The 27,349-nt window shown below is 46.0% G+C and overlaps 2 protein-coding genes across 3 annotated transcripts in view; one reads left to right on the forward strand and one right to left on the reverse strand.

Annotated features, from left to right (window-relative positions):
* EMC8 (ER membrane protein complex subunit 8) overlaps positions 1–17,819 on the reverse strand; it is a 19,679-nt gene extending 1,860 nt beyond the window's left edge. Inside the window, exons 1-4 of one of the 2 annotated variants that reach the window (XM_004377737.2) lie at positions 17,349–17,819; positions 8,227–8,303; positions 1,624–1,693; positions 503–597 (exon numbers count right to left, since the gene is read on the reverse strand). In XM_004377737.2, the coding sequence (XP_004377794.1) occupies positions 503–597; positions 1,624–1,693; positions 8,227–8,303; positions 17,349–17,579 (473 nt within the window). In that variant the 5' untranslated portion in view covers positions 17,580–17,819. The remainder of the gene's footprint in view (positions 1–502; positions 598–1,623; positions 1,694–8,226; positions 8,304–17,348) is intronic. The other variant, XM_023732555.1, reaches the window with a different exon arrangement.
* A 125-nt stretch (positions 17,820–17,944) lies between these two features.
* LOC101351241 (cytochrome c oxidase subunit 4 isoform 1, mitochondrial) lies at positions 17,945–27,160 on the forward strand. The gene is made up of 5 exons (XM_004377738.2): positions 17,945–18,027; positions 19,165–19,238; positions 23,133–23,300; positions 25,898–26,029; positions 26,902–27,160. The coding sequence occupies exons 2-5, from the start codon at positions 19,166–19,168 to the stop codon at positions 27,036–27,038; spliced, it is 510 nt and encodes a 169-aa protein (XP_004377795.1). The 5' UTR covers positions 17,945–18,027; position 19,165; the 3' UTR covers positions 27,039–27,160.
* The last annotated feature ends 189 nt before the right edge of the window (positions 27,161–27,349 follow it).

Below are 27,349 nucleotides of genomic sequence, written 5' to 3' on the forward strand. Positions count from 1 at the left end.
AAAAAAAAAAGGTCGAGAAGGGAGAGGGTTGACACATTATGGGGTTGTTAACCAATGTCATAAAACAATATGTGTACTACTGTTTCCTGAGAAACTAGTTGTTCTGTAAGCCTTCACCTGAAGTACAATTAAGAAAAAAAAGCTAGAGGAAGATGACTGATGCTTTTGGAATGAATATAAGAGAAACCCAACCACACGGCTGGACAGAGGGTTTGGCTTGGGGAAAGACTCTCTGGGGTCAGGGGTGATAGAACACAGAAGTGATACGTATGTCCTCTCTACTGCTCAGAAACCCTCTGGGCCTGGTCTTCCAGGGGAGTCGAGGAATATTCATGATCTGAAAGGTCTGTAAACTCCTCTGGAGAACACACTAACTTAGAAATCCAAGGAGGTTTGGACTGGCTTTCCTGTGGGAACAGGGTGCCTAGGCATGAACCCCAGCATGTACTGTGGCACGGGTTGTCCTCAGAACACCTGAGCCATGAGGCTGGTCAGCACTCACTAGTGTGGGTCTCTGCACCGCCATTTGTTCTCGTGGTGTTCGTACACATGGATCGTAGGCACAAGGCAGTCCATTGTAAACTTCGTGTTGTCTACCTGAGCAAAGACAAAGGACATAAAAGTGAATGGATAGCTAATATGAGAGCGAGGCACTTCTCCACAAGTTCTTAGGCAGCAATGCGAACAATGGCTCAAAGCAGAAACCCTTCCTTAAGGTGTGCTGACACTGCAGATGTGACATGTGGAATCATACCAAAAGACAATTTGGTTATGCAGAATAAATATTGTCATTGCTGTTAGGTGCTATCAAGTCGATTTTGACTCATAGCAACCCCATATGTGACAGAGTAGAATTGCCTCATAGGGTTTACTAGGCTGTAATCTTTATGGGAGCAGATAGCCAGGTCTTTCTCCTGCAGAGCTGCTGGGTGGGTTCAAACCACCAACTTTCTGGTTAGCAGCTGAGGGCTTAACTGTTGACCACCAGGGCTCATTAGGATAAATATTATGTATTTCATATCAATTTTTTTCCCCCACTTTCCTAACATTACTTCTGCCCTCACTGTTAGAATTCTTGGAACTGAGATTGTTTAACAACGCTCTTGATGGAATTCACCTATCTGCTCAACTCCTTCCTTCCTTTCTCCCCAAGAGGCTGTGCTGGGTGTTCTCATTCACTAGTTCTCTCACTTTAGAGAGCATCAGATTCACCTGGGAGGCTTGTTAAAGCAGAAACTGCTGGGCCCATGCTCAGTTGTTCTGAGTCAGTAGGCCGGGGGTGGGGGGGCAGGCCTGAGAACCCGCATTTCTAACAAGTTCCCAGGTGGTGATGCTGCTGGCATGACACCTCACTCAGGAGGACCGCTGAACCTAAAAGCATAACCCTTTTTGGATGCCCCTGTGCTGTGACTGCAGTGGTACTCAAACCACAGCCTCTTGTTCCACAACTTTAAAGCTGCAATTGGGAAAAGACTGCAAGAGGTGGCAATGGTCTAATAAGGGAAATTCATCTAAGTATCCACAGAAAGCAAGAGTACTTATATAATAAAATGCCACGTTAGCAAGAGGATACTTGCTAGTCATTGCACGTGCAGAAAGATAGAGCAGCCCAGAGTGACGTACCATGATGAGAGCTGTGTCACTAAAGCCCTCAGCAATCCTGGAAGCCACCTTTTCAGCAACCTGGTTTGGACTACAAAAGAAAAGCCAGTTAGTTCTCCCACATCCTACCTAATGCCATTTAACATTGCCCACCTAAGGTGGCATCATTAATGCCTCCAAGAACTAACGAGAGGTAATTAAAAGACTGGTAGAGCCAACAAGCTGTGTCTCCTTGCTGCTTGTTTAAAGTGGCTCTCGGCACCTGCAGTCCCACTGTGATGACTTGTGAGAGGACAGGGATGTGGCAAAGGCCACAGGGAGCAAGTTTAAGGCAGGTCTTGGCCTCATTCCACCCAGGAAGCCCTACTGCAGGGGATCCAGAGAGGCATCTTGTAAGGAGAAAGGCTGCCTGGGACCTTGTGGAGAACAAGCTGTGAGTACTTTGCCACTGTGCCAAGCTGTGGCCTGGTGCCCTCAGAACTTGCATTTTCCATCTGCACACTAGCAAATATGACATCATCGTCTACGAAGCAACAGAAAACTCCCAGCTGCTGACAAACAAGGGACCTTGAAAAAAAATTTTTTTTTTTTTTTTTTTTAACTCTTAAGCCATTCCAAATCTCTGCTTGCAAATTCTGGGCATGCCCTATCCTGAACTTGGTAAACGATGACCCCCTGCCTAGAGTGGACAGAGCTAATTATAGAGTGGTTTCCACACCATCCCTCCTCTACCATCCTCAGGACTCACAGGCCCTTCCACTCTGGCTTCTTCTGGGGACTTATCCTTTCTCCCCATTGGATTCATTTCTGCTTTCAAATTTGCGTAAGTCTTCTTTTTAGGGAAAAAACAAAACCAAACCAAAGGTATTTAATCAGTTCCCTCTAGTCACTGTCCAACTTTCCTCTTCCCTTTCAACAAAATTTCTTAAACTTCTTCAATAGGCTATCTTGCTCCCTCATGCTCCATTTCCTCACTGCCAGCTCTGTGTAATCTGGCCTCCTCCCCATGCCTCTGCAGATCCACAACCTCTAAGCCTACCTACAAGCCCAAGGTCAAACTCCTACCTGCCCCGCCTCAAGGCCTCTGGCTCAAGTCCCAACTCCAGGCAGACTGGCCTACTTCCTGTTTGACTCAATCACTCCCGAGTGCTGTGGGTTCTTTCCTTGCCTTTGCTTCCTGCGCTCTCCCTGCTACCCGTCTTGTTCATGCTACTGCCTTGCATGGATTTCTAACACTGCTTCACTGCTTCACAATTTCTAGGTTCTTCCTATCTGGTATGTCAAAGCCTCCTTAGACCCTAGTTGCCTTTCCTATTCACAGGAGCTCTGTGTGTCTGTGTGTCCTTTCCCTCATTTACCCTTTCCCTGCTCACACTCGCTGTCTTCTCTGATTCCTTCCACATCAATCTCTGCTTACTGAATTCCTACCCATCTTTTAATGCCCACAAACAGGCCATCCTCTCCATGAAGCCTTTCCAAGCTACCCCTGAGGAAGTTCATTTTCCCTTCTTTAAACTCTGTTTATTTCTAAAATGCTCTAGCACTTACTCCTTGGTATACCATTTTCTTTTTGTGAAACTTCTTTTGCCTCTGTGACTAGAGTCTTGGGTTTTTGAGGCAGAGACTGATCTATACTTTTTTGTTTTTTTGCATAAAAATACATGGATTATTTTGAGTTTGGAAACCCTGGTGGTGTAGTGGTTAAGAGTTCAGGTGCTAACCAAAGGGTCGGCAGTTTGAATGCACAAGGCACTCCTTGGAAACCCTATGGGACAGTTCTACTCTGTCCTACAGGGTCGCTATGAGTCAGAATCCACTTGACAGCAATGGGTTATTTTGAGTTTATTTAAAGAAGCACACTATACACAATTACAATCCTTCCTTTATGACTGAGCTGAAAAAAGGACATTATTAATTGTCTTAGATATCTAGTGCTGCTATAACAGAAATACTACAAGTAGAGGGCTTTAACAAACAGAAATGTATTCTCTCACAGTTTAGGAGGCTAGAAGTCCAAATTCAGGGCACCAGCTCCAGGGGAGAGCTTTCTCTCTCTTTAGGCTCGGGGGGAAAGTCCTACTTATCAATCTTACCCTGGGTCTAGGAGTTTCTCAGTGCAGGTACCCTGGGTCAAAGGATGCACTCTCCTCCCGGTTCTTCTTCCTTGGTGGTAGGAGGCTCCTCTCCTCTCTGCTTGCTTGTCTCTTTTATACCTCAAGAGACTGACTCAAGATAAAACCTAATCTTGTAGACTGTGTCCTGCCTCATTAACATAACTGCCTCTAATGCTGCCTCATTAACATCATAGAAATTAGGATTTATACACATAGGAAAATTACATCAGATCACAAAATGGAGGACAGTCACACAATATTGGGAATCATGGCCTAGCCAAGCTGACACACATTTTTTGGGGACACAATTCAACCCCTAACAGTAATGTTTCATGAAAAACTGTTTTATCTAATTATTCCATTTCCATCATCAAAAATGACACTTTATAGTGATATGCCCGCTATAAATCTGCAGTATTGTGTTAAGAAAAAAGAAACAAGGACAGACCCCAGGGATCCTGTCCTCAGGTTCCCAGTGAAAGGTCAGTGTGCAGGCAGGTCCCGCAGCTAAGGTGGCAGACAGTGAGGAGTGGACACGGAGCTGTCAGAAGAGATGACCCTGCTGCCGTCCTGCGCCTGTTCACCTGGTCCACAGCAGGACCGATCGCCAATCCCCCTGCACCTCAGCCAGCCCTGACTCACTTATGCCACAGGTACAAAGGGAACAGAAGTCAATATTTGGTAAGTGTGTGCCTGTGCTGTGTTCTGTTGTTGTTGGGTGCTGTCGATTCTGACTCTAGCAATCCTATATGACGGAGTAGAACTGCCCCCATAAGGTTCTAGACTGTAATCTTTACGGGAACAAATCACCAGGTCTTTTGTCCCATGGAGCCGCTGGTGGGTTTGAACTGCCAATCTTCCGGTTAGCAGCTGAGTGCTTAACTACTGTGCCACCAGGGCTCCTTGTGCTATGTTCTAGGGACACATGAAGCAAAAAGAATACAGCCTTTTGCCACAAGGGAACTTATAAAGCTATTTTTCTTAACACTTATGATTATCACACTATTTTACGACTTTTATTTGGAAGGGGATCAAGAAACATTTACTAAAAACAAAAACTACCATTTCAGATGCCTAAGACCTAAAATTTCAGATTCATTCTTTTGAAAGAAGTTTAAAAAAAAGTTGTAGGTAATGATCCCCAGAGTATTTGAAAGAGTTGACAATTTTGCTCATATTTTTTCCCGTTTATATTATGTTATCACGATCCACCCCATTCCTGAGAATAAGACTGTTGCACTCTGGCATTCAGATCAGTACCTGGTTTCCTACTAGTCTGTGTCCAGTCCCTGTCCCCATGAGGAGTCATCTGCCAAAGAAAACTGCAGGTGCCCTGGAGACAGACATCTGGCTCATCTTCCTCGCACTAGCACAGAGCTGGGCATTCAGCAGGTAACTGATAGCTTGCATTTTCCATTTGAAAGCTTTTTATTGAGCATTTACCTCAGGCCAGGGCACTGCGACACGTAATGAAATACACCCATGTGAGATGGTAATTATGAAGTAAAACAGCAGCAATGATGAAATGATATAGTAACCTGATACATCAGCCCGAAGTTTAGGAAATGATTAAAACAGTTAAAAACACCTCAAACTTCTTTTTACACTAAAACATCAATTGAATGATCCTTTTTTGAAAACAGTAATCATAGGATCAGTAATAGTAACAGAGCCTCCACTTTGAGCCAATCACAAAACTACACATGCTACATGTTGTTTCATTTCATCCTCACACAGTCTTACTCCCATTTTACAGAAATGACCACTGAGGCCCAAGGAGGTTGACCAGTGAGTCACTTAGTACAGGAAATATTTCTAAAACAAGAGCACATTTTCAGCTAGGTTTGGCTGAAGAGAGAAGGGAAGGTTTTCCAGGTAGAAGCAAATAGTTATTTAAGAAAGGTGCCGGCACGTGTCAGCAGAGCGGCTTTTGTGAAGTTCCCTGGCTGAACTTCCCTTCCCGAGCACTGTCATAAGGTTTCGATGGGACATTGCAAAAAGGCCCAGTGGGGGTGCAGTGCTGGCTCCCAGAGGTGCACTCCTCCCTGGCACCGGTACCTGGAGGGCAGATTAGACACGGGAGCACACCCAGAGGGCTACTGGGCACACCTTTCTGCTGCTTCTGGCTAATGTCCTAGTCCCCAGTCAGGGCCTACCCAGTGGTGGCTTCGTCTGGATGGGGATGCAGCCTCCTGCGAGGCACAGACTGAGGAATTCTGGAAGAAGGTGGTATGAAGAGTACGACAACAGGGACTGAGCAGGAGAATGAGGAGCTCTAATGAGGTTAGCCAGAGGCAGGAGATGGGGAGGCCCTGAGCCAAATGAAGCATGGGCAGGAAGGCAGGGAGGGGGCACCAGTGCAGGGTATTGGGGGTGACCAAGAAAAGCATGGATTTGGGATGGGAGAGTGAAGAGTCTAAACTAACTTCACCATCCGCTGCCATTACCAATTGACTCCTGTCCGCAGGAGTGGCTGCGAGAAAGCCCTGCTCAGTTTAGAAAAGCCCTCCTCTCAATGTCAGCCACCCACTGGAGACAAAGTTCAAAATTCTTTAGAGCATTTAAGAACTCAAGGGCGTGGCCTCAACCTACCTTTGCAATGTTACTTCCTACCATTTCCATTCATGTGCGCACTCCACACTACTGCCCAAACGCAGTTTCCCATGCACTTCCACTTGTGTTTTTCTCATGCTGTCCCCCCTCTGCCAGGAACACCCTCACCTCCTGGTCTCTACATCTGCACCTGACAGAACCCTACCCATTCCTGAGGGCTAGTTCACAGGACACGCCCCTCCCCGTGACCTCCCTGGTCATACTAATTGAAGTAGCTCCTCCTTGCTGCCTGATGTCACAGCCCTCTCACCACCCTCCCAGCACGGTCACGTCATACACTACATTTGTGCATCTGCAGTATCCTTCTGTTAAGTTTATAGCTTTGTGTCTCTCTCGCTAGCACAGAGCTTGGCCCATGGCCGATGTTCCATACAGTCAATCTGATGAGTACAGACAGGAACTGACCGAGCAGGTTCTAGCTCAGACGGCAATGCAGACAACTAGTCATCTGGACATGGGAGGCAGGCGCTGAAATCATACAGAGAGGAGGTCCTAGAAGAAGCAAGGTTAATAAAGGATGCCCCAGAGGAGGAGGAACAAGCGCCATGCATGGGCTCAGAGGAGGAACAGTCAGAGAGGCAGTGGGCAAAACCCTCAGCGTCTACAGAGTTGCCCTCAGCAAAGCTTGTTGGCAGGAGTCATTTGAGCCCATCTTTCTCTGGTTGTTCCACCTACCCGAGCCCTGAGACTGGAACCAGTCCTCTAAGGACAGAGGTTTACGTTTCTGAGGTGCATCCGTGAGGATAACAGTAACTGGTCACAAGGTGACTGTATTGTTTCCAGACATGCTATGGAGACCACCTCTCGTCTGTGCTGGGCAAATGGATGTAACTACATGACTCCTGGGGGCATTTTGGAATGGAACTCTTTGCTGCCTCCCTGAACTCCTGGGAACCTGGAGCCAGTGTGTGTTACCCAACAACATGGGGAAGGCTTATCTGGGCATCCTATCCTGGTGTTGGTTCCTGTTTTCTGTTGTGCAGGATGTTTTCCATCTGACCCCTGGCTGCTGAGTGGGCTCAGCCAATGGAGTGCTAGAGGGAAAGGAGTGAACTAGAGGAAGGGGAACCAGGTAGGCCAGGCTGTGACTCCTCTGCCCCCCTCCCTGCTCCGAGGTCACACTGGGCTGGCTGTGTCCCCTGAAGAAGGGTCACTGCTTCTCTCAAGGTGGCCTTCTTTACCCAGCTCTTTCCTCCTCTTGTCCCTGAGGCCTAGGGATGGTAATAGCTTTTGTCATAAGCTCTGGGTTACTGTACTACCCTCTGAGTTCTCTTACACACTGCCCACACCTGTGTGGAGAGCCTCAAATTATCCTACTTTGGTGTGCCTCTGCTCTTCTATGGAGACCAGACTGATGCAGACAGAAAGCAGTTCTCAGCCTTGCTCATCAGTGAGAACCACAGGGAGGGAACTATCAAGATCAAAGGAACCAGGGGCCAACAGAAAGGAAGCAGCAAACACCATATCTTCATAGCACCAGACCCCAAGAGCCCCAAACCTAAAAGCTGTTTTATTTGCCCTAAAATAGTACTGCTTCCCAATGGTCTGCCCTATGTCATGCCTGGCTTGGGGATGGGAAGTAAGGCTGAGATGAGGCAGAAATCGCAGGCCCCTGACTGCTGCTTTCGTTGCATGCATTTCCTTTCAGCAAAACAAAGACGACACAAAACAGAACCCAAAGTTAAATATAATATAAATGTTCAGAATTTCTGTTTGGAATTGTCTACATACAGCTCCCTCACATACTAAAAACAAGCACAGAGGGGAGGGAGGGCTCTCTGCTTGCATTTTTCGCTCAAGTCGAGCCAATGCAGAGGTCAGAGCGCGCCTCTGAGACCATATCTGCCTGCCCCGTAAGCATTTTTGCAATCACCAGGGGGTTTTCACGTGGACATACCTGGCATCCTTTACACGTTCATTAGCTTGATAATAACCAGCAATCACATAGCTATTATCTTTGCACCATGAATCAATCTGAAAGAGGAACAAAAATTGGGAAGAAAAGATGAATGACTTTCCCTTAAATAGCAAGTCTCATAAACACAGGAGACCCCTGCTCCCAAATGCTGGGACAAGACCCAATATAGTAATCCCTGGATCCTGCTCACCAGAAGAAAAACTGAGAAAATGAAACAGGTGCTCACTGGAGGAAAAACCCAACCCAATCTGCTTCCCACGGTCTCCAGTAGGCCGAGCAAGGAAGCACAGGAAGGGCACAGGTGCCTTGCTCTCCAAGATGAGGCTTCAGCCAATGGAGAGGCCCCTGTAACCACCAGGAGAGGGTGGGGGACAACAGCAATGACCTCCCTCCCCAGGTCCAGCGATAGGCCCCAATGTCCACACGTATTAAATGGGTGCAGCGCTGTAGGGAGCTAGAAAGGAAGACAATCTTTACCCACCTCCTCTTACAATATAAAGAACCAGAGCATTCTGGAGCTGGAAAATCCTCAAGAACATTTAAATCAAGTCCTTTATAGATAAGCAACCTAAAGCTCAGAGGTTATACGTCTGTACAGCTAGGTAGCAACAGAGCCAGAACGGTAATTTACCCAAGTCTTCTTATACTATGTTTCAGTATTCCTAGCAATGTACCATGAAAAACTCTTCACATTGGGGTGTGGGGAAACAGCTATGCAGGTGGGCAGGGCAGGTACAGGAAGGGGTGCACACGCTCACACAGTCCATTCCCTATGGTATGCTTTTAAGCAGGAGTGCAGGGACAGACTTTCTTTTAGTTTGTTTTATAATGCCACTCCTCTCATCAGATTTAGTTTCCTGCAGGTCTAATGTTGTTATTAAAAACAACAAAAGATCACCCCGTTTCACCGTAATGGAATTTTATTAACTGTAATAAATTCTATTCTCAGTTCTCAGAAGGGAAAACAAAATTGGTACCTCGCTCTTCTGCAGTCAATTAACTGGCTAAAAATATATACATACTTAAATTTAAATACAACCCTACTGTTTTTTCTTAGATTTTGGTCTGGGGTTTTCTGGCTTCTGGAGTCTCCTTTATGACTAAAAGCAGACATTACAAGATAAGTCACAGGCCAAGGTTCCCTGGCTCACATGAGGATTAAAATCATAATTCTGGCCACCCAAGAGCTTACAAATTACCATATTGGGTCAAAACCAGGGCTCAATGAACCAACTGGATGTTCTGGTCATCCACTCAAAAAATTAGGGTAATGGTCCCCTAAATATTTATAATGGCTCTATCACTGTAACTTTGCTGCAAATTACTCCAAAACTGTTTATATTTTTTTTATTACATCTTAAAGAAAGTGATTTTAGAAACTTTCTATCACTGCTTAGAGCAGCATTTTCTTTCATTTCTTCTCCAATGACCTCTATGCAGTATCAAAGGCCATAGCCTAGCTCTAAAATTTGGGGATTTGGCGCTATTCCTCGAACTCAAACCCATATGATTAACCTGTCCTTTAGCATAGCCCTCTCAGCCTTGATGCTTCCAGTGAAAAGAGCGGTCTGTTGAGTGTGTCCTCCCTTGAGTCACCCTCAGCTGTACCCACACCGGTTGCCTCTCCTGGATCTCCAGTGCTGGCTGTCCTTATACCCAGAGGCCAGAACTCTAAATGACATTCTAGGTTTGGCTAGTGTCTTAGTTCTCTACTGTCTACGTAACAATGACTACAAATCAGGGGCTTGAAACAACACACACATCTCTTATCTTACAGGTCAGAAGTCTAAAATGGGGCAGCAGGGCTGCCTGGAGGCTCCAGGGGAGATTCTGCTTCTTACCTTTTCCAGTGTCTGGAGGCTGCCCACATTCCTTGGATTGTAGTCCCAAATCACTCAGAATTTTCCCTCCATTGTCACTTCTCCTTCACTGACTCTCCTACCTCCCTTTTATAAGGATCTTGTGACATTGGGCCCACCCAGAAAATCCAGAATCATCTCCCATTTCAAGATGCTTAATTTAATTGCAAAAGCTCTGATGGCACAGTGGTTAAAGCACTCGTCTGCTAACCAAAAGGTTGGTGGTTTGAACCCACTAGCTGCTCTGTGGGAGAAAGATGTGGCAGTCCGCTTCCTTGAAGATTTACAGCCTTGGAAACCCTATATGGCAGTTCTACTGTCTTAAACGGGCACCACGAGTCAATGGCAATGGATTTGGGTTGATTTAATTGCATCTACAAAGTACTTTTGCCATGTAAGGTAACATATTACAAATTCTAGGGATTAGATGTGGGTATCTTTTTTAGGCATCCATTATTCAGCCTGCAGCTACGCTATGTTTAAGGCTCAGATGCAGTCATGCGTTATTTAACATTCATGATACATTTTGTGAAATAGGACGGTATGCAATTTGGGTGTTGTGTGAACACCATGTTATACACATGCAGTCCCTTGGGTTACACACCCAGCCTCGCCCTCTGCCTGCCTGCGGAACAAGAGCAGCCTGGCCCAGCAGCTCCCACTGCTGTCTGCCCACCAGACAAACCCCAAGAACTCTCTCCACTGGATACATAAGGCTTGCTTTACCAGGTGTGTGGCTGCAGGCTGGGCAGAGGCTGTGCCAGCAGCCTGATCAGGACTCTGTACTTTGTGCACACCCAAGCACAGGGCAGGGGTGTGTGGAGGGGTGTTAGTGCAGAGAGGTGGTTGGGGACCAGGCAGGGAGTGGGTGTGGGTGTGCTAGGAGCATAGCTGGTGTTGGCAGCCCTGGTTGCCACCGCCCTTTTGGTGTGGCTGCTTCCTGATCATGTGCAGCCACTGCCGCCAGGAGCCTGCAGCGCCCAGGGCCTGGCCAGCAACCTCGCCAGAGCCCGTGGTTTAGGACAGGAGTGGTGGCAGGCACTGCCCTGTGCTAGGTGTGAAGGGCAGCATAGCTGCTGGGTGGGTGAATGAAGCCAGGAGGAGTGGAGGGAGGAGGCACTGTGGGGACTGGGAAACCTTCGGGACCATGGATGTGCATGTGGTTGGATATTATCGGAACGGACATTATGTGGCACATGACGGTACACTGTTCTGGTACTGACTATGTCCTGGTGATCCCCAACAACAGTTCTTGATGAGCATTCTAAGCTGTCTCCTAGATCCCTTTCCCAGGCTTAGACCAATAGTTCAGGACTCGTCTCCAGTAAATGTATTTAGTGTCACCCTGCACCTGCCCTCACTCTCTGGAGTACACTGGGAGCAAAGCCAGTATTGGACATGAAGGATGACTCTTATAACAAACGGTGATGATCACAGCGCATGCCTCACCTTCCATGGTGTCTGATGAAGTGCAAGTTCCTAATGGAAAACCCCAAGGGCCCAACCAAACTCCAGTAGAAAAACAATGCCATGATACCAAACTGCTAATAGAACTCTTTGAAGATGTTGCCCTAAAAGTGAACCAGGCATATAAGGTCTGGCTTGGTTTTATATATGTCTGTATGAATGCCTATGACACGTGTGGACAGTCTACCCACAGCTGTGCAGATCAACACATCACTGGGGAATGCAGACCATGAAAGTGAGGAGTAGAGCACTGACTCAAGGCTATCCAGTAGTCCACCAGAGCTCAGAGCAGGAGGCTGAAGAGGGGAAGGGTTTTTTCCATATTCTAGAACAAAGAAATAGACATTAGGTCAGAATCACTTGGAGTCCAGAATAAAACCTGGTGTGCGGGAGGAGATGAGAAGTGCTGGGGAGGGGATGGGCGGGTGAATAGTGTAGAGAGGCTCCAGAATCCTGCAGTAACCCCAGATAGCTCTTCAATGAAAACCATAGTGGATTTGAGTGGTAGCCTCCACAGTAAAGCCAGCTTGCTCCCTCCATTTGATCTCTGCTCTTAATGAATCCATTCCCATCTCCTTACCTTGCTGCTATGATGCCCATGACCCTATCATGCACCTTGTGAAAAATCAAAATAAAAGTTCAGGATAAAACTCTGTGAAACCTCCTGTCAACTTAGTAAAACTGACTCTGAATGCAGACGCCTTCTAGTCTTGCATCTACTCCTGCAGTTTCTTTCACTGTTACTGGAGGAAAAGAAGGACACTTTCACTTCAGCACAAGCCTGTGGTCCTCTGTCCTTTCTGGTTTGTTCCATTCCAGACATGGAGGAGTATGATTAAAGGCACCGGGCCCAACCTGCTCATTCTCAATTAGTCTCTGCACAAAGACAGCAGCTTCTCTTAGCAAACTTGCTAACATCTTGCATGTGTGAGGCATTTTATAATTTTGATAGCACTACTACCTATCAAATGTGACGTGCAATAACCATAAAGTAGGCAAGGCAGGAACTGATAAGGGAGCCGCTCTCTGAGAGGGCCTGACAACCAGTAAGGTGAGGGTGTTCGCAGAGCCTCCCTGTGTGCAGAAATAAGCGGGCCTCGCTGAGTCAAAAAATAGCGGGGAAGAAAAGCTCCTTCTCAAGTCAGTGTTGAACTTATCTATGGTGCTGAAAGGAGCTGGATCCATGGAAGAAGAGCTCTGGAGGTAAATGGGGACAAGACAGAGGGTCAAGTTCAGGGGGAAGAACTGAAAGGAGGGCATTCCCAGGCTAGCAAGTGACCAGTCTGGAGATAAACAAAGGGCTGACAGTAGTGGGGGGCTTAGGAAAGAGCCCAAGAAGGCACACCTAGGGGCAGAGCTGAAAGAATTCTACAGGGAAACCCTGGGGATTAGGCCAACAGGCAGGTAAGAAAGCCCTCTGGGCAGATAGTAATAGAAAGTACTAGAAAATCAACAGGAAAGAAAAGGACAAAAAGGGCTTTAGAGGAACGGCAGGTTTATGCTAATTTTCCTTCTAACATTTTATGGGTTTTTGCTATTAGACATAATTCCCTCACTACCTACGTCAAAGGTTTGTAAGGATAAATAAGATAATACACATAAATACTTAAAAAAAAAGCACAGAGAAATGCAGGATTTTTTTTTTTAAATGGAAAATTATAATGAAAGCCTATCAAAGGAATTTAATGTTGCCCTTTGATGGACTGCGTATCAAGTCTGCCTATCCCACTTATCAAAAATAATTTCCACATGAAACTCCCTGGGTAGAAAAGGGCCATGAGAATAAGGCTGCATTTATACGGCCGTATGGATTTAGATGCTTTATGAAAATTACGTCTTCCATGGCTGATACAATGATAAACTATGGCTCAATGATGAGTTCTCTGGGGCTTAAAACACTGAAATTTTTCATTCCCTTCAGGTTTTAAAGTTACTAAGTCAAAAGTTGAATGAGATAAATTTAAATAGCTTAACTGTAATACAGGAGCCTGGGTGGTGCAAACAGTTGCTAATCTAAAGGTTGGTGGTTTGAACCCACACAGCAGCTCCATGAGAGAAAGGCCTGGCGATCTGCTTTGGTAAAGATGACAGCCAAGAAAACCCTATGGAGCAGTTCTACTCAGTAACACATGGGTTGCCATGAGTTGGGGGCCGACTCGAAGGCAGCTAACAACAACAAAACTTTTGGATGGACTCAAATTGTGAATTTTCCTCTATAACTTTCCCCTGAAAGTTACTTAATTCGTACCCAATCAGCATCTTTTAGATATTTGTCAACCGCTAAAGCTACAACTCAAACTTGTGGTAAATAAAAGCCAGTATAAACAGCCACTGCTAAGCAGGGACAACACTTCAGCTGTTTGTTTTTATTGAAAAGAAGTTAGTTATTCCACAGGATCTACTCCAACACTGAAGGGTACATTTGGGGAACTGCTAAAAGGAAGAAGCCTGGAGTGCAGAGTGTAATGGGGGCAGGTGTCCAAGATGGGAATTGGGCCTTGTGCAGGGCCCCTTTCACTCTGAGACAAGCTGATGGCAGTAGTGCCCCACCTTATGTCTTAGAATCAAGACTCCTTCTGGGCATCTTCCCTCCCCAGGTAAGTGATTTGGGAGGCAGCCCTGCTCCTTTTGGCCAGTGTTGTCATTAAGTTGCAGTACAGTCAGCTCTGACTCATGGCAACCCCATGTACAACAGAATGAAATGTTGCCCAGTCCTGTACTATCTTCATCATCGTTGGTATGCTTAAGTCCATTGTTTGGTCACTGAGTATTTTCAGTGCCTTCCAACCTGGGGGCTCATCTTCCAGTACTATGTCAGACAACATTCTGTCGTGACCCATAGGGTTTTCAGTGGCTAATTTTCAGAAGTAGATCACCAGGTCTTCCTTCCTAGTCTTGTTTGGAAGCTCTGCTGAAACCTGTCCACCATAGGTGACCCTGCCAGTATTTGAAACACCAGTGGCATAGCTTCTAGCATCACAGCAACATACAAGCCACCACAGTATGACAAACTGACACATGGGTGGTTGCCTTGGGACTAGTATAGGTGGATAAATGACATTGAAGATAAAGTGAACCGAGGAAAATTCATGTAAAACTGACTCAAAATGCAGTTATTTATACTTAGTATGTTTAATTCTCTCTAGTATCCATATCTCATAATAAGAACATAACCCTTTAACTCTGTAAAGTTAGTTAACAATGAGAAGAATTTGTAGTATTTGACATTTTACAGTAAGTATAAGCCTGACTTTAAGATGTTCTTGTTGTTAGCTGCTGTCAAGTCAATTCCGACTCATGGCAACACCACGTGTACATAGTAGAACTGCTCCATAGAGTTTTCAAGGTTGTGACCTTTCAGAAGCAGACCGCCCAGCCTTTCTTCCGAGGTGCCTCTGTGTGGGTTTGAACTGTCAACCTTTCAGCCAGCAGTTGAGCACTTAACCATTTGCACCACCCAGAACTCCTAAGATGTTCTCAGATATTTCTAATAGGACTATATAGTCTTGTTTGTGTTTTGGTCAGTAATTCCACAGATGATGGGCTTTAACGCAGCATACCTTTTCCTCCCACCTTGCTGACTCTTTTTCCACCTACCCCCATAAAAGTCAGAGCTCCTCAGACTTCTGTCCATAATTTTCTTCTCATTCTACACACTGTCCCTAGGCATAGATATGACCTGCTCTCATGGCTTCAAGTGTCACTGAGGAGCTACTGGCTCCCAATCTACACCTCCAGCCCATCTGTCTTCTGAGCTCAAGACCAGTTTTCAACTTTCAGCACTAGGACTTCTTCATTTGAACCTCTCAAACTCAACATGTCCCAAACAGATATAATCACCACCCCTCTAAACCTGCTTCTGCCTATTCCTTCAATGAATGGTACTGCTGTCCTCCCAGCGCATAAGGCAGAAACCAAGGTGTCACCCACACTTCCTTTCCCTAGGGTCACGTACAATCAGTCACCAAGTCCTGTGGCTTCTCCCTCCTGGCTCCCATTGATCTGTCTCCTTCTCCGCATCCACACTGCACTCAGTGTAGGCCACAGCCCTGACCTCCTCCTGACCTCCTTATCTCTAGTCGCGTATATGCCCGTCTTCAACACCCTCTACACCGCAGGCTGGAGCAATCACTCAGAGACACACATCTAATCATACAGCTTGGCTTCAGTAGCTTCTCCATCCTCAGGATGGTGCCCAAAATCCCTCAACTGACCTACAAGGTCCTCTGCAGCCTGCCCACTGCTTACCTCTCCACACCCCGCTCTACCGTTGCTCCCTTACACTCCACACTCTAGCTCTTCCCCAACACCCCACTTCTCCTGGGCTTTGCGCATGCTGATGCCTCAAACGCTCTCTCTCCATCCCCTGGGTCACTATGGCTGGCCCACTGGGCCACCTCTTGGACATCTCTCTGGAAAGCCTTCCTTCCCTGACTCCACGTGTCTAGGTTGGCTGGCTTTTCTCTGGGATCCCTCACCATTTTTCAGTTAACCCCATATATGGCACTCGATCTTCAGGACTGTACTTGTCGGCTTGCTGCAAGTTCAAGTGCTGGTACTGTGTTTGATCCACTGCCATATCCCTCCCCCAGCACAGGCCTAGCACATAGCAAGCACTCAGGAAACATTTACAACTGGATAAATGGATAATCCTGTATAACCCACTACCGGTAAATCTGGCTCCTTGCAGGTCAATGCATTTCACATACCCAATCATCTGCAATCCCCTTGACAACAGAATGATTAAGACCACTGGCTGAAAGACTTGCATTTACAACATTCACATGCACATCCCAGTGCTGTGCTGGTACGTGTAACACATTTCTTCAGGAGTTTAAAATGGCTGATTTTGTAAATACTAGCTACTTATTATCTATCTCCTGCCTAGAACAACTTGATGAAATTTTCCTGTTTCTCACTTGAATATTCAAGCAAGAGAATAAGACTTACCTAAGACTGGTGAGCAGTATTTGTGACTTCTAACTTTTACCTATATACAGTTCTAAGAAAGAAACTGAGTTTAAGAGGAAACAGAAGTCACACAACGACTCAGTTTAATTTTAACAAACATTCAAATATGTGCTCAGTAACCTTAGGCATGACTATTTCCCCAAAAGTACTTCCGGCTTACCAGAAATTTATATGGAGGTTATAATTAGGTTAATTATGAATGGATTCATTTTACTTAGTTTGACGCATAGAGAAAGGATTTCAACCTACACTTTCTCAAATTTAACTACTCTTTGAATGAATTAACTAATACTTAACATCATAATTTATACTTAAATGAAAAATAAACTACTTCAGCTCAGGTATGTAGGTCTGAGGCTACAGTTCATTTCTGCCTAAGGTTTTAATCACTCAACGGAATTTACAGATGGTCCTTTTTTTCCTTCATTTGTCACAATAACTCAAAAATGACTGCTTAAAATTAAATTACCAGCCGGTTTATGTGTATGCTGATTTTTTTTCTCATTGTACTTCAATAAGGCAGTCACTGCAAGCAGAACAAGAAAATGTTGCATTGGACAGAAGATACGCCTGTTCCTACTTTTTAATTTCACAAAAAACCCTTAGCTTTTAAAACCATGGAAACAGTCTAGGTAAGCCACTAGCTCTGAATGGGAACAGACAAATTCTCTTTACACAAGGATAAAGCACATCCAAGAGGAGCAGTGTGCCTGGATGTCAACGCTGCCTTTATAAACGTGTCTGAACTCCTGGATTCCACCGGGGAATATTTGAGGGCGGGAAAGCGCCCTTTCAGGTGCTTACCAAGGTGAGGGCCACCTCCAGCATGGGGGCGAGGGCCAGGGTGCCGTGGAAGAGAGGAATACAGTCCACAAAAAGTGTGTGGTGGGCGCCCGGGCCGCTCAGAGGGAGATGCTCCTTGCGCGGCTTCTGCTTCTCGGCCACCAGGAGTCCGTTGACGGCGCAGTGGGGATACTTCGCGCCGTGTAGCACCATCTTGCAGTAGGCCTGTGTGGTCAGCTTTACCCCGGGCATGCTGAGCCCGGGCGGCCCCGGGAGGCCCTGGGAGCGCGGCTTAGGCCTGGACCCGCTACCCGGCCGCGCAGCGCCTCAGAGGAGAAGTAGGAGGAGACGGCGGCGACTCCCTGGAGCGGCCCCGAGGCTGGCGGAGGCCCCACAGGCCCGGCTCCGCTCTGGCCTCGACTCCTCGGAGATCGGTTCCCTCCTCCGGAAAGCAGGAGGCGCCGCGCCTCGGACTGTTCGCTCGCGACTCTCGCCGGAAAGCAGTCTTTCCAGCGCCTGCCGGAAAGCAGCGCGACCCGGCTTTTTACGACGTCCGTTGCGCTAACCTCTTTCCTCTCCACGGTGACCTCTGAGCGGCCGGCCGCGGGGTGGAGTCTTTCTCGATCCCGTGGTGCTCCGCGGCACGGTCTCGCTTTTTTCCGGTCGCGAGCAGCCAGGGCGTAGAGGGCGGTCGCGGCAGGTGAGGCTGGGGGCGGCAGGCGCCGCGCAGCTAGGCCGGGACAGGTCGAGGCGCGAGGAGCCAGCGGGCCTGCGCTGGCGGCCCGGCGGCTCGGTGTTGAACGGGACGCGGCGGTTGGGCTTTGGAGTCCGGTGACATTGACTCCCGCCCGCGGGGGCTCCGGGTTCGGGGGCTGCCGGGCCGCGGCCTTCGTGCCGCCCAGAGGCGCTCGGCCCGGCTTCTCCTGCCAAGACGCGGCCCCAGGCTGGCTTCGGGCCCTGACCTTGAGGTGCCCGCTGGTCGAGTGCGCGGGCCGCGGGAGGCGGTCCCGGTGTCCCCGCGGCAGCCTCAGCCCTCACCTTTTCCAACGGTCTCGACGCCACCGCCCGGGTTTAACGGGGCTCCCAGAGAGGCGCTCCACTTCCCTATCTGGAAGGCACGGCCCACGCCTGAGGAGAAAGAAGCGAAATTGGAGCGAGTTCAGCCCTGACGTCGTAACTTTTTATTTTGCCTTAATGGGGTTATGTTCTTAGTGCGTTCAGGATCCTTTTCACTGTCAGCAGTCGTCTGAAGGGTTCAGTTTTAAGGAGGGGTGGGTGGGTAGGGTAGATGGGCCTGAATCAAAAAGAGCCCAGGTGAGAGTTGGGTCATCTAGGTCACCATTGTGCAGGAATCTGACGTGGGCCGCTCCGTTTTTGCAGTATTCTCCCTGATTGCGCTTTCTAATCGTATATACACGTATTAGACTTGCAACAAATGCTCAGTTGAATCTAATGCATGCCAGTACCTGTGAGCTGTTACTGTTTCCAAAGAATGGGGCCCATCCTGGCAACACAGACTTTTTTCAAAGTCTCCTTATTACATTTTTTTCTACTTGTTTTTTTTTTTTAAGGTTAATTTTCTATTAAGTTCCTGAAGCCTGTATTACGGTGCTTGGTTTATAACGAAACTGCATAAGAACATGCTGTAAAACCTTATCCTGAGTTATTTTGTGAGTTAGTGATGAATAATGGGTCGTTTATGTTGGGGAGAAGCAGAAAAACGAAACAAGAAACAAAGAATAACGGATGAACTTCCAGGATCACTGGGACGGAAAGAATCATTCCTGATAGGTGTTTGCCCTCATTCATAGAGAAGGTGTACGTTTTTATCTTTCAGAATGTTGGCTACCAGGGTATTTAGCCTAGTTGGGAAGCGAGCCTTTTCTACCTCGGTGTGTGTTCGTGCACATGGTAAGTATAATTTTCTTTTAAATAAGCTGAACAAATTTCATTTTTGTTCCTGTGATGAGGTCCTCTCCTAGGCACTGGAGTTTCAAACATAGACGACTGAGCTCCTGACGCTGCTGTTGAGAGACTTTAGGGGAGATTTAGATATTTCAACAGGGCATGGTTCGGAATTTAGGAGTATTAGGAATCTTTGCTTATACTGATTTTTTTCCTTACCCCTTTCCTTTCTTCCTGCCCATTTTTTCAGGTTCAGGTCAAGTTTCACCTCATTCAAAGTGTTCTCCACCATACCTGACCTTAATTATCTTTTCCCCTACAAAACTCCCAACCACTTATCTTCAGTGCTGTTTACATTATAGAGGTGGTGGAAGTGAATGAAATTAGACTTTATAGACCAAGCTGAGTTTAAATTTGAATTCTGTCTTGGACAAGCTATTTAATTTAATTTAGGAATTTGTTCCTCCATAAAGAGCTTAGTGCAGTGCCTGGCCCATAGCAAGTTTAGTTCTGCATTATCAAGCATCTTCTTTGTACCACACACTGTTAGGCTCTGAGAGTAAAAAAGCATACAAGATATGAACGTTTACAATCTGGAGAAGGACAGACATATGAAGAGTGCATTTTAGTAAGAGATAGTAGCACTTGAGAAGCTTTTAGCCCTAACCAGGCTTAAGGAAAGAGAGGTTTTGCTTTACCAAAGGATGCGTAGCTTTAGCCTCACATACAAGAGAGGAATGGCACTTCAGACAAAGGGAAGAGCAAGCAAAAGAACGAAAATGTGAATTAGTTGGCGGGTTGCTTGGTACTGAGGTTTGGAAGGCTTATGCATTACTGCTTCATCACTGGTAACCACTGTTACCTATAACTGTTTTATATGTGGACATCTTCCTGAGCTCTTCAGTTGATGATACTGTCATATTTCTCTATTCATTATACTGCCCAGGATAACACTATGGACACAATCTCCAAAACAGACAATTCTAGTAAGAGCATTGTTAAATAGTTCTATCATTAAATAAGTAATAAAGAAAAAATTATTTGTTTAATTAATACATATTGAAAGAAACCCTCCTTCATTAAAAGCCTAGGAACTTGGTTATGACAAAGATTACATTTTGTTTGTAATTTGGCTTTGCTGATATAGTTCCTTAGCTTTTTTGTATTGTTAGTTTGAGGTATAACTTACAGAAAGTAAAGTACCTTTTCTAGGTATAATGGTCTATGAATTTTGACAAGCTTACACAGTTGTGTAACCACTACCATGGGGTCATACAACATTCCATCACCCCAAGAGTTCCTCATGCCCCTTTGTGGTCATTCTAAACTTTTATACAAAGCCAATTTGTAGCCCCTTAGAGTGGCATAATGGTCATGGGTTATTCATTAGGCATTGTTTTTGGCAGGGAAAATAAGACAAGGTCATTTCCCCTCTTGAAACCTCCAGTGGCTTCACACTGTGCCCAGAGTAAAACCTATAAGCAATCTTGCTTGAGTTGGCGTTGCCTGCCTTTCTGATCTCATCACACAGTACTTAGAAAACAAAAACAGCCAAAACCACTTCTCCCTGCTTGCTTGGTGCCTCAGCCTCCTGGCTATATTTTGTCCTTCAGATATATCAAGCTAGTGCCTCCTGCGTCAGAGCCACTGAGTTATGGTTGGGTAATCCTTTCACACCATCCACTCTCAGTGCAAATATTATTTCAGAAGGCTCTTTCTTGACCCCCCCCATTCTAAAGACACTGCTGTCGTACACCGCCTGCCTTGTTTTTCTTACATCTTTGACATGCTGTGTGTTTATTTGTGCATCTGTGTATTATCTGTTTGCCTCGAATGTATACCTCTTGAGAGCAGAGACCTTGCATGTCTCATTTCAGCACGTAGTAGACATGAAAAACTGCAGTCCATTGGACATATCCCATCCTTTATTTTTTAACTTCTTACTCTACATGTCATATGTAGTATGCAAACCTGTTCTCAATATAAAATAGTAAAACGATATGGGCTACCGTTGGTAGCCACTGTGGTCAGCTTGGGTATTTGTATGGTGAGTTATCTGATCGAGACGGGAGCTCAGATTCACCAGGTTGTACCAGCAGAGCACTCAGTAGCAACAAGAAATCCTCAGTGTAGAAGACAGAAACGATAAGCATGCATTAAAATTCAAACCCTTTATTTTTCTCTTTTTCTTAAGGAATGTTTGGTGTGTTAACATTTGCTTTTGCTTCCTATTCGTTTGGGTACCAGACCTAGAAGACCCCTGGCATCCCTGAGACCATGAGTTGGCCGGCAACCCTATTGTAGAAAATGTAGTCTTATGCATAGACTGCTATGAGGTTATGAGAGTTTACATCTAGTTTTTCTTCATTGAGATGTACTTCACACAACATACAATCATTTGAAGTGTACAGTTCGGGGGGTTTTAATTATTCACAGAGCTGGGAACCATCATCACAAACAATTTTTTAACATTTTCATCATCCTAGTTGATGTCTCTTTTTAATAACTGACGTGTTGAATGCTTTAAACCTTTTAGAACCTTTTGGCAGGGTGCTGAACTTGCTAACAACTTTCAGTTACAACCATTATTTTTAGTATATTCACCATTCTAGTAGAATGTTAGAATTTTAAAATTAGAAAATTTTAGTCTTTACCTCAAAACTTTTGAGGATGAGATTGGGTATAAATATGTAAGTACTCTTAACTACTTGCATGGCTAAGATAAGCATCTAGAGAAATTATACCACTTTCTTTAAGGCTTAATGTTTTCTTTCACTATTAACACGATTTGGGAGATTTTAATAACTGAAGCTACATAGTGGAGGGGAAGCAATTTTTTTTGCAGGACCTTTCTTACCTCCAAACGAATTTGGAACACACAGTGTTTTTGCACATGTTGGATAGAACTACAGAAACAACTCAGCAGTGGGAAAATCCTAAATGAAAAGATATGCCTTTCTTTACTGCTGTCAGGCTTTTCCCCTCTTGTGTGATATACGTGCACACACTCCTTTTGAGGCCCGAAAACAGCAGAGAAGCAAACAGCAAAAGTCCCCATTCAGTTCTCTCCTGCCGTTGGTAACAATTTGGGATTTCCTTTTCTAGGACTTTTTTGTGTGTTTATTTACACATACGTGTGAGTCTATACAAACAAAATATTGTTCTGAGACTTGCCTTTTCGTTTAATTTGTTGAATATATGTTAGATTTGTTGTTCGCCCACCTCTGGGCATCTGGAACCATGCTTAGCACAGAGTAGGTGCTTGGCCAATATTTGTGGAATAAATGAGCAGATGACTCCATGACACAGGTCTAGGGAGATACCATAATCTTTTTCACTCAGCCTCGGTTGAGCACAGAGTACTTCCAGTATTTTTGCTACTGTAAACAAAGCTGCAGGAACCATCTTTTCATATATTATTGTTTCTGAATGTTGAATACTTGGTTCTTTCTATGAATTGTATATTGTCTTTGTTCTTCCTTGTTAGTTTGGGTTACATAAGAAGGGCTTTCATTTAGGCCTATCTCTAGTCCAGGGCCGGGAACCCTGAGAGCAGTTGTCCATCTCTGCTCTCAGTGGTGGGAAGTGTGCCACTTCAGGAGGGCTAGGTGCCCATGCTTGTCAGCAGTTAGGACTGGCAGGCCTCTGCTGTGATAGGAAGTAGTTCCTGTGAACTGTCTGCTCACCAGCCTCATTCTGTCACCTGGGGCTATGCAGAACAAGTCTGTTCCCTGTCCCACACATGGCCCATCAGCTGTCTGCAAAAAGCAGTCATGGTCCCTGAGAGGTCTGAAGTTTCCAATGTGTGTGGGCCCATGTGCTTGTCCCTGTTTTTAGAAGTACCACTTTGTGACTTTTGGCCTTTGTGAATTTTACAACATCTGTTCAATTTGTTTTTAGGAAGTGTTGTAAAGTCTGAAGAGTTTTCTCTCCCAGCGTATGTCGACCGGCGTGACTATCCCTTGCCTGATGTGGCCCATGTCAAGAACCTTTCTGCCCAGCAGAAGGCGTTGAAAGAGAAGGAGAAGGCCGCCTGGAGCACCCTCTCCATTGACGAGAAAGTTGAATGTGGGTATTTATGGGAATTACAGTCACACCCCTTTTGACATAATCTGTTTAATAGTAACATTTTCAATTCTGACATTGCCTGTAGCTTCTACGGAGCTGGAAGAAAAGGGCTTCATGATCTCATGATCAGACCCATCTCTTAATACCCCGCCCCCCCACAAGGAAAGTGAGGGTCAGGCGTGCATGTCAGCCTTGCAGAGGGCAGCCTGGGGCGGGGGGTGGGGGGGTTGAAAAGCAGCTGGGAGTCAGGATCCCTGGGTTCTAGTCTTGGCTTAGTGTGACATTTGTCTTAACCAGTGACTGGTTTAGCAGGCCTAGGGCGGGGCCCAGGAATCTGTTTAACAAGCACCCCAGGTGAGTTTTCTGATCTGGCAAGATTAGGAAACAGTGCTGTAGGGAATGGCTATCAAGGCTGATGTGGCGCCCACCTGCACTGCTGGCCTCAGGTTGGAAATAACCATTTTATTTCCTGTTGCCTTTAGGATTAGAGAGGAAGTAAGTGCTGCTTCGGAGGATTTTGCCATGGCTTTGCTGTAGTCCCCCTTTTTTAAGACCAAGATGGAAAACATTTGATTTTGATTAAGCTGCTTTTTTTTTCCTTCTTGTGTGTGTAGTAAATATATATGTAACAAAACATTTACTGTTCAGTAATCATCACATGTACAATTCAGTGACATTACTTATGTTTATTACATTGTTCAGCCACCACCCTTATCTGTTCCCGAATTTTTCCATCACCATCAACAGAAGCTCAGCATCTCCTAGGACCTGCTTTCTTAACGTAAGAATAGAGAACAGACATTTAGTCAGTAAAGATGTTATGTGGCAATCTGCCACCATTCCAAAGAGATTGCAGGAGGAGAAATTCCGTCCTCAAAGTGTACTCTCTAGATCACATAGGGACACATAGTCGCATAGGTTTCTTTGTCCTGTGATTTCTGCTGGCATTGAGGTTTGTAGCCTAGTGTCCTCACCAGGGATCATTAAATAGAAAGCAACAGTCCGAGGATAGGGGCTTGGGTCTGCAGCCTGCTCTGCGCTGGCTGTGTGGTACATTGGCTGAGTCCTTTCTCTCTCTGGGCCTCAGTCTCTCCTCTGTTAAAAGAGAGTTGGACAAGGTTAACTCAAGCCTCCTTAGGCTCCAGCCTGGGACCTGTAGCTGTTGTGGCTGCTAGTTCCGTCTCTCTACCAAAATTTTCATGTGCGCTAAATTCCAGCTACCTAGCTGAGGACACTAGGCCTCCCTGGCCTTAAAGTGCACCCTTGCGATAGGTCTTTCAGCAGTGGAAGCCGACCTGAGGCTGGTGGGCGCCGGGGCAGCACTGCTTGCTGGAGCTGTGGGGAGGATGTGCAGTGGGAGCTGACCACTGTGGTGTGCGTATTCTGTGACCCTGGACAGTGCCTGCCCAACTGCGTACCGAGGACCACTGCCTGGTTCTGCATCCTGGCACCACTCTCACTCCCTGTGTGTCCTTGGCAAGTGACCCTGGGCCTCAGTGGTCATCTCTGTAAAAATTACAGTATTTGCCACCTAGGAGTTTTGGGAGGACTAAATGAGGTGATACATACGAAGTGCTTCGATCCAAAGAGATACTGGCTATTACATTATTTTGGTTAAAATAGCACTTTGCTAGGCATCACTGGAAAGTGTGTGTGAGAGGGAGAGTTTTTACTCGTTTCTTGGGGTATGAGTTCTGCCCCTAGTGGCGCAGTAGGTAAGCACTTGGCTGCTAACTGAAAGGTCAGTGGTTCGAACCATTAGCTGCTCCTTGGGAGAAGGATATGGCAATCTGCTTCTGTAAAGATCACAGCTTTGGAAACCCTATGGGGCAGTTCTACTCTGTTCTGTAGGATCACAATGAGTCGGAATTGACTTGATGGCAACAGGTTTTTATTTTTACTTTTTTATTTTGTCCTAGAGAATGGCAGAGTACAGGGGTTGGTATGTTGTGTTTCTTTTGGGGCTGTTCCTTTGGCCCCCATTCTTTGCTCTGCCTGCTGGCTAGGTCCTGACCAAGGCCCTTTTCTCCGTGTTATGGAGCTGCGTGCACATGCACGCGTGTATACACACACAGTGAGGCACTGGGCCACAGGCGCAGAGCAGCCAAGGTTGAGGTTGGTAGTGGCTCAAATGTGTGGTTGCAGCCTCTCAGTGCATTTGCTGTGTGTGACTTTGTTTATTGTCAATTATTGAAAAAAGATCAGCAAACACTTACTGTATGGTGTTAAAGAGGCATGAATTAATAGAGCTTTACGCTGTAATTTAAAGAAATAATTAGTGATTTTTTTTTCACCCAAAGCAAACTACGTGCATTTTCTTCCCTCCTTCACCCTTTGTGTGTATGTGGGCGTGTGTGAGCACGTGTGTGTAAGAGAGTGTGTGTGAGAACGTGAGACCACATTCATACATGAGTGTTTGAGCATGCATGTGCATGTGTCTACGTGAGGTGTCCTCTGGCCCGTGCTGCACCCAGTGCCGTATTTCACCCCTGCTCAGATGAGTTGTGTTGGGGACAGATCGCTGAGCATGGCGGAAAAAGGAACTGTCAGTCCACATAGCTTCTCCTGCCTGCAAACTGGCTCTTCTTCTATTCCAGTGTACCGCCTTAAATTCAACGAGAGCTTTGCGGAAATGAATAGAAGCACAAATGAGTGGAAGACGGTTTTGGGCGGTGCCCTGTTCTTCATCGGTTTCACTGCCCTCCTCCTGATCTGGGAGAAGCAGTATGGTGAGTAGAGAGGAAAGGGCAGCGGGTGCCTCAAGAAGGTCTCGGGTGAAAACCCACAGACAGGACAGCTCTATCTTCTGGTGCCCATTGGTGGGCTATGGGAGTGGCCTCCAGGCCGTGTTGGCAACACAGGATGGTGACCTCCATTCCAGGGTCCATCTTGGGATTGTTTGCCAGGTCTTGGGACACTGGTTCGCGTTAGCTGATGTTGTGGGAGGTTGACTTATAAGCCAGGGTCTGACTTATTTATCATGGGGCTCACTTGTCTGGAGTGGAAATGCTTCCATACTTTCCCCAGCACACCCCACCTAGTAGCAGTGTATCTGGTAACGCAGTCAGCTAGCTACCCACTGCTGGCTTAGGGAAGGCTCCATGAGAGAAGGGAATGCAGTCATTTAGGGGCTGTTACACGGCAGCATCTCAGTGACCAGTGTTCTGGGGCTTCAGACCTCAGGGTTTCTGCTTAGAGGGTTTCCAGCACTCCTTTTCCTGGGTTTTCTCTATCCGGCACAATAGGCATTCTCTCACTCTGAATTGGTATAACCTGTTCTTTTGATTTGAATGTGGTTGCGGGTTAATAACAGACCCTGTTCCTATATTTGATCTCTCAAGTCATCTTTGGTTCTGTATGTGCTGGATACTAGTCTGTAGATCCTACTATCTACTTCCTATAGAGAAGATATTCTGGTTTTAGTTTATTTTGTAAACAAAGGAATCATTGTGAAATACCAAGAGCTGTCAGTGCCCAGAACTGAGGGCCTGTGTGTCTGAGTGGCTTGCCAGTGTGTGGGGAGACTTAACCTGCCTAGCTCACTGGCCTGGAAACCACTTGTAAAGACTGCCTTGCCTCATACCATTGTTTTGAACTGTAGTGTACGGCCCTGTCCCGCACACCTTTGAGAAGGAGTGGGTGGCCAAGCAGACCAAGAGGATGCTCGACATGAAGGGCAACCCGATCGAGGGGTTTTCTGCCAAGTGGGACTACGACAAGAATGAGTGGAAAAAATAAGAACTTACTGTTCATGTGTTTGAACCTTAACTTGTTCTGTCACCTCCATGCAACTCAGATTATTTACTGGAAACCTGTTATGTAAAGCGGTGATGATGCTAATAAATGACCAGTTTATGTGAAATCCTTTGTGGAAGTGTCTGTTGTTTGAAATACAGTAGTTTTTCTCCCAAGTGTCTTAAGTAAATGTGTATATATTTTTTTAATTGTACGTCAGGTGAAGGCTTACAGAACAAATAGTTTCTCATGAAACAGTAGTACACATATTGTTTTATGACATTGGTTAACAACCCTACAACATGTCAACCCTC

This window comes from Trichechus manatus, unplaced genomic scaffold, assembly GCF_000243295.1.
Source record: "Trichechus manatus latirostris isolate Lorelei unplaced genomic scaffold, TriManLat1.0 scaffold00053, whole genome shotgun sequence".
NCBI classification, from domain to species: domain Eukaryota; kingdom Metazoa; phylum Chordata; class Mammalia; order Sirenia; family Trichechidae; genus Trichechus; species Trichechus manatus.

Bases quoted from the DNA above. Each gene is read 5' to 3' on its own strand.
- LOC101351241 (XM_004377738.2), top strand. From the start codon at position 19,166: ATGTTGGCTACCAGGGTATTTAGCCTAGTTGGGAAGCGAGCCTTTTCT. The intron at 19,239-23,132 runs GTAAGTATAATT...ATTTGTTTTTAG, and splicing joins GGTGTGTGTTCGTGCACATG to GAAGTGTTGTAAAGTCTGAA. The intron at 23,301-25,897 runs GTGGGTATTTAT...CTTCTATTCCAG, and splicing joins CATTGACGAGAAAGTTGAAT to TGTACCGCCTTAAATTCAAC.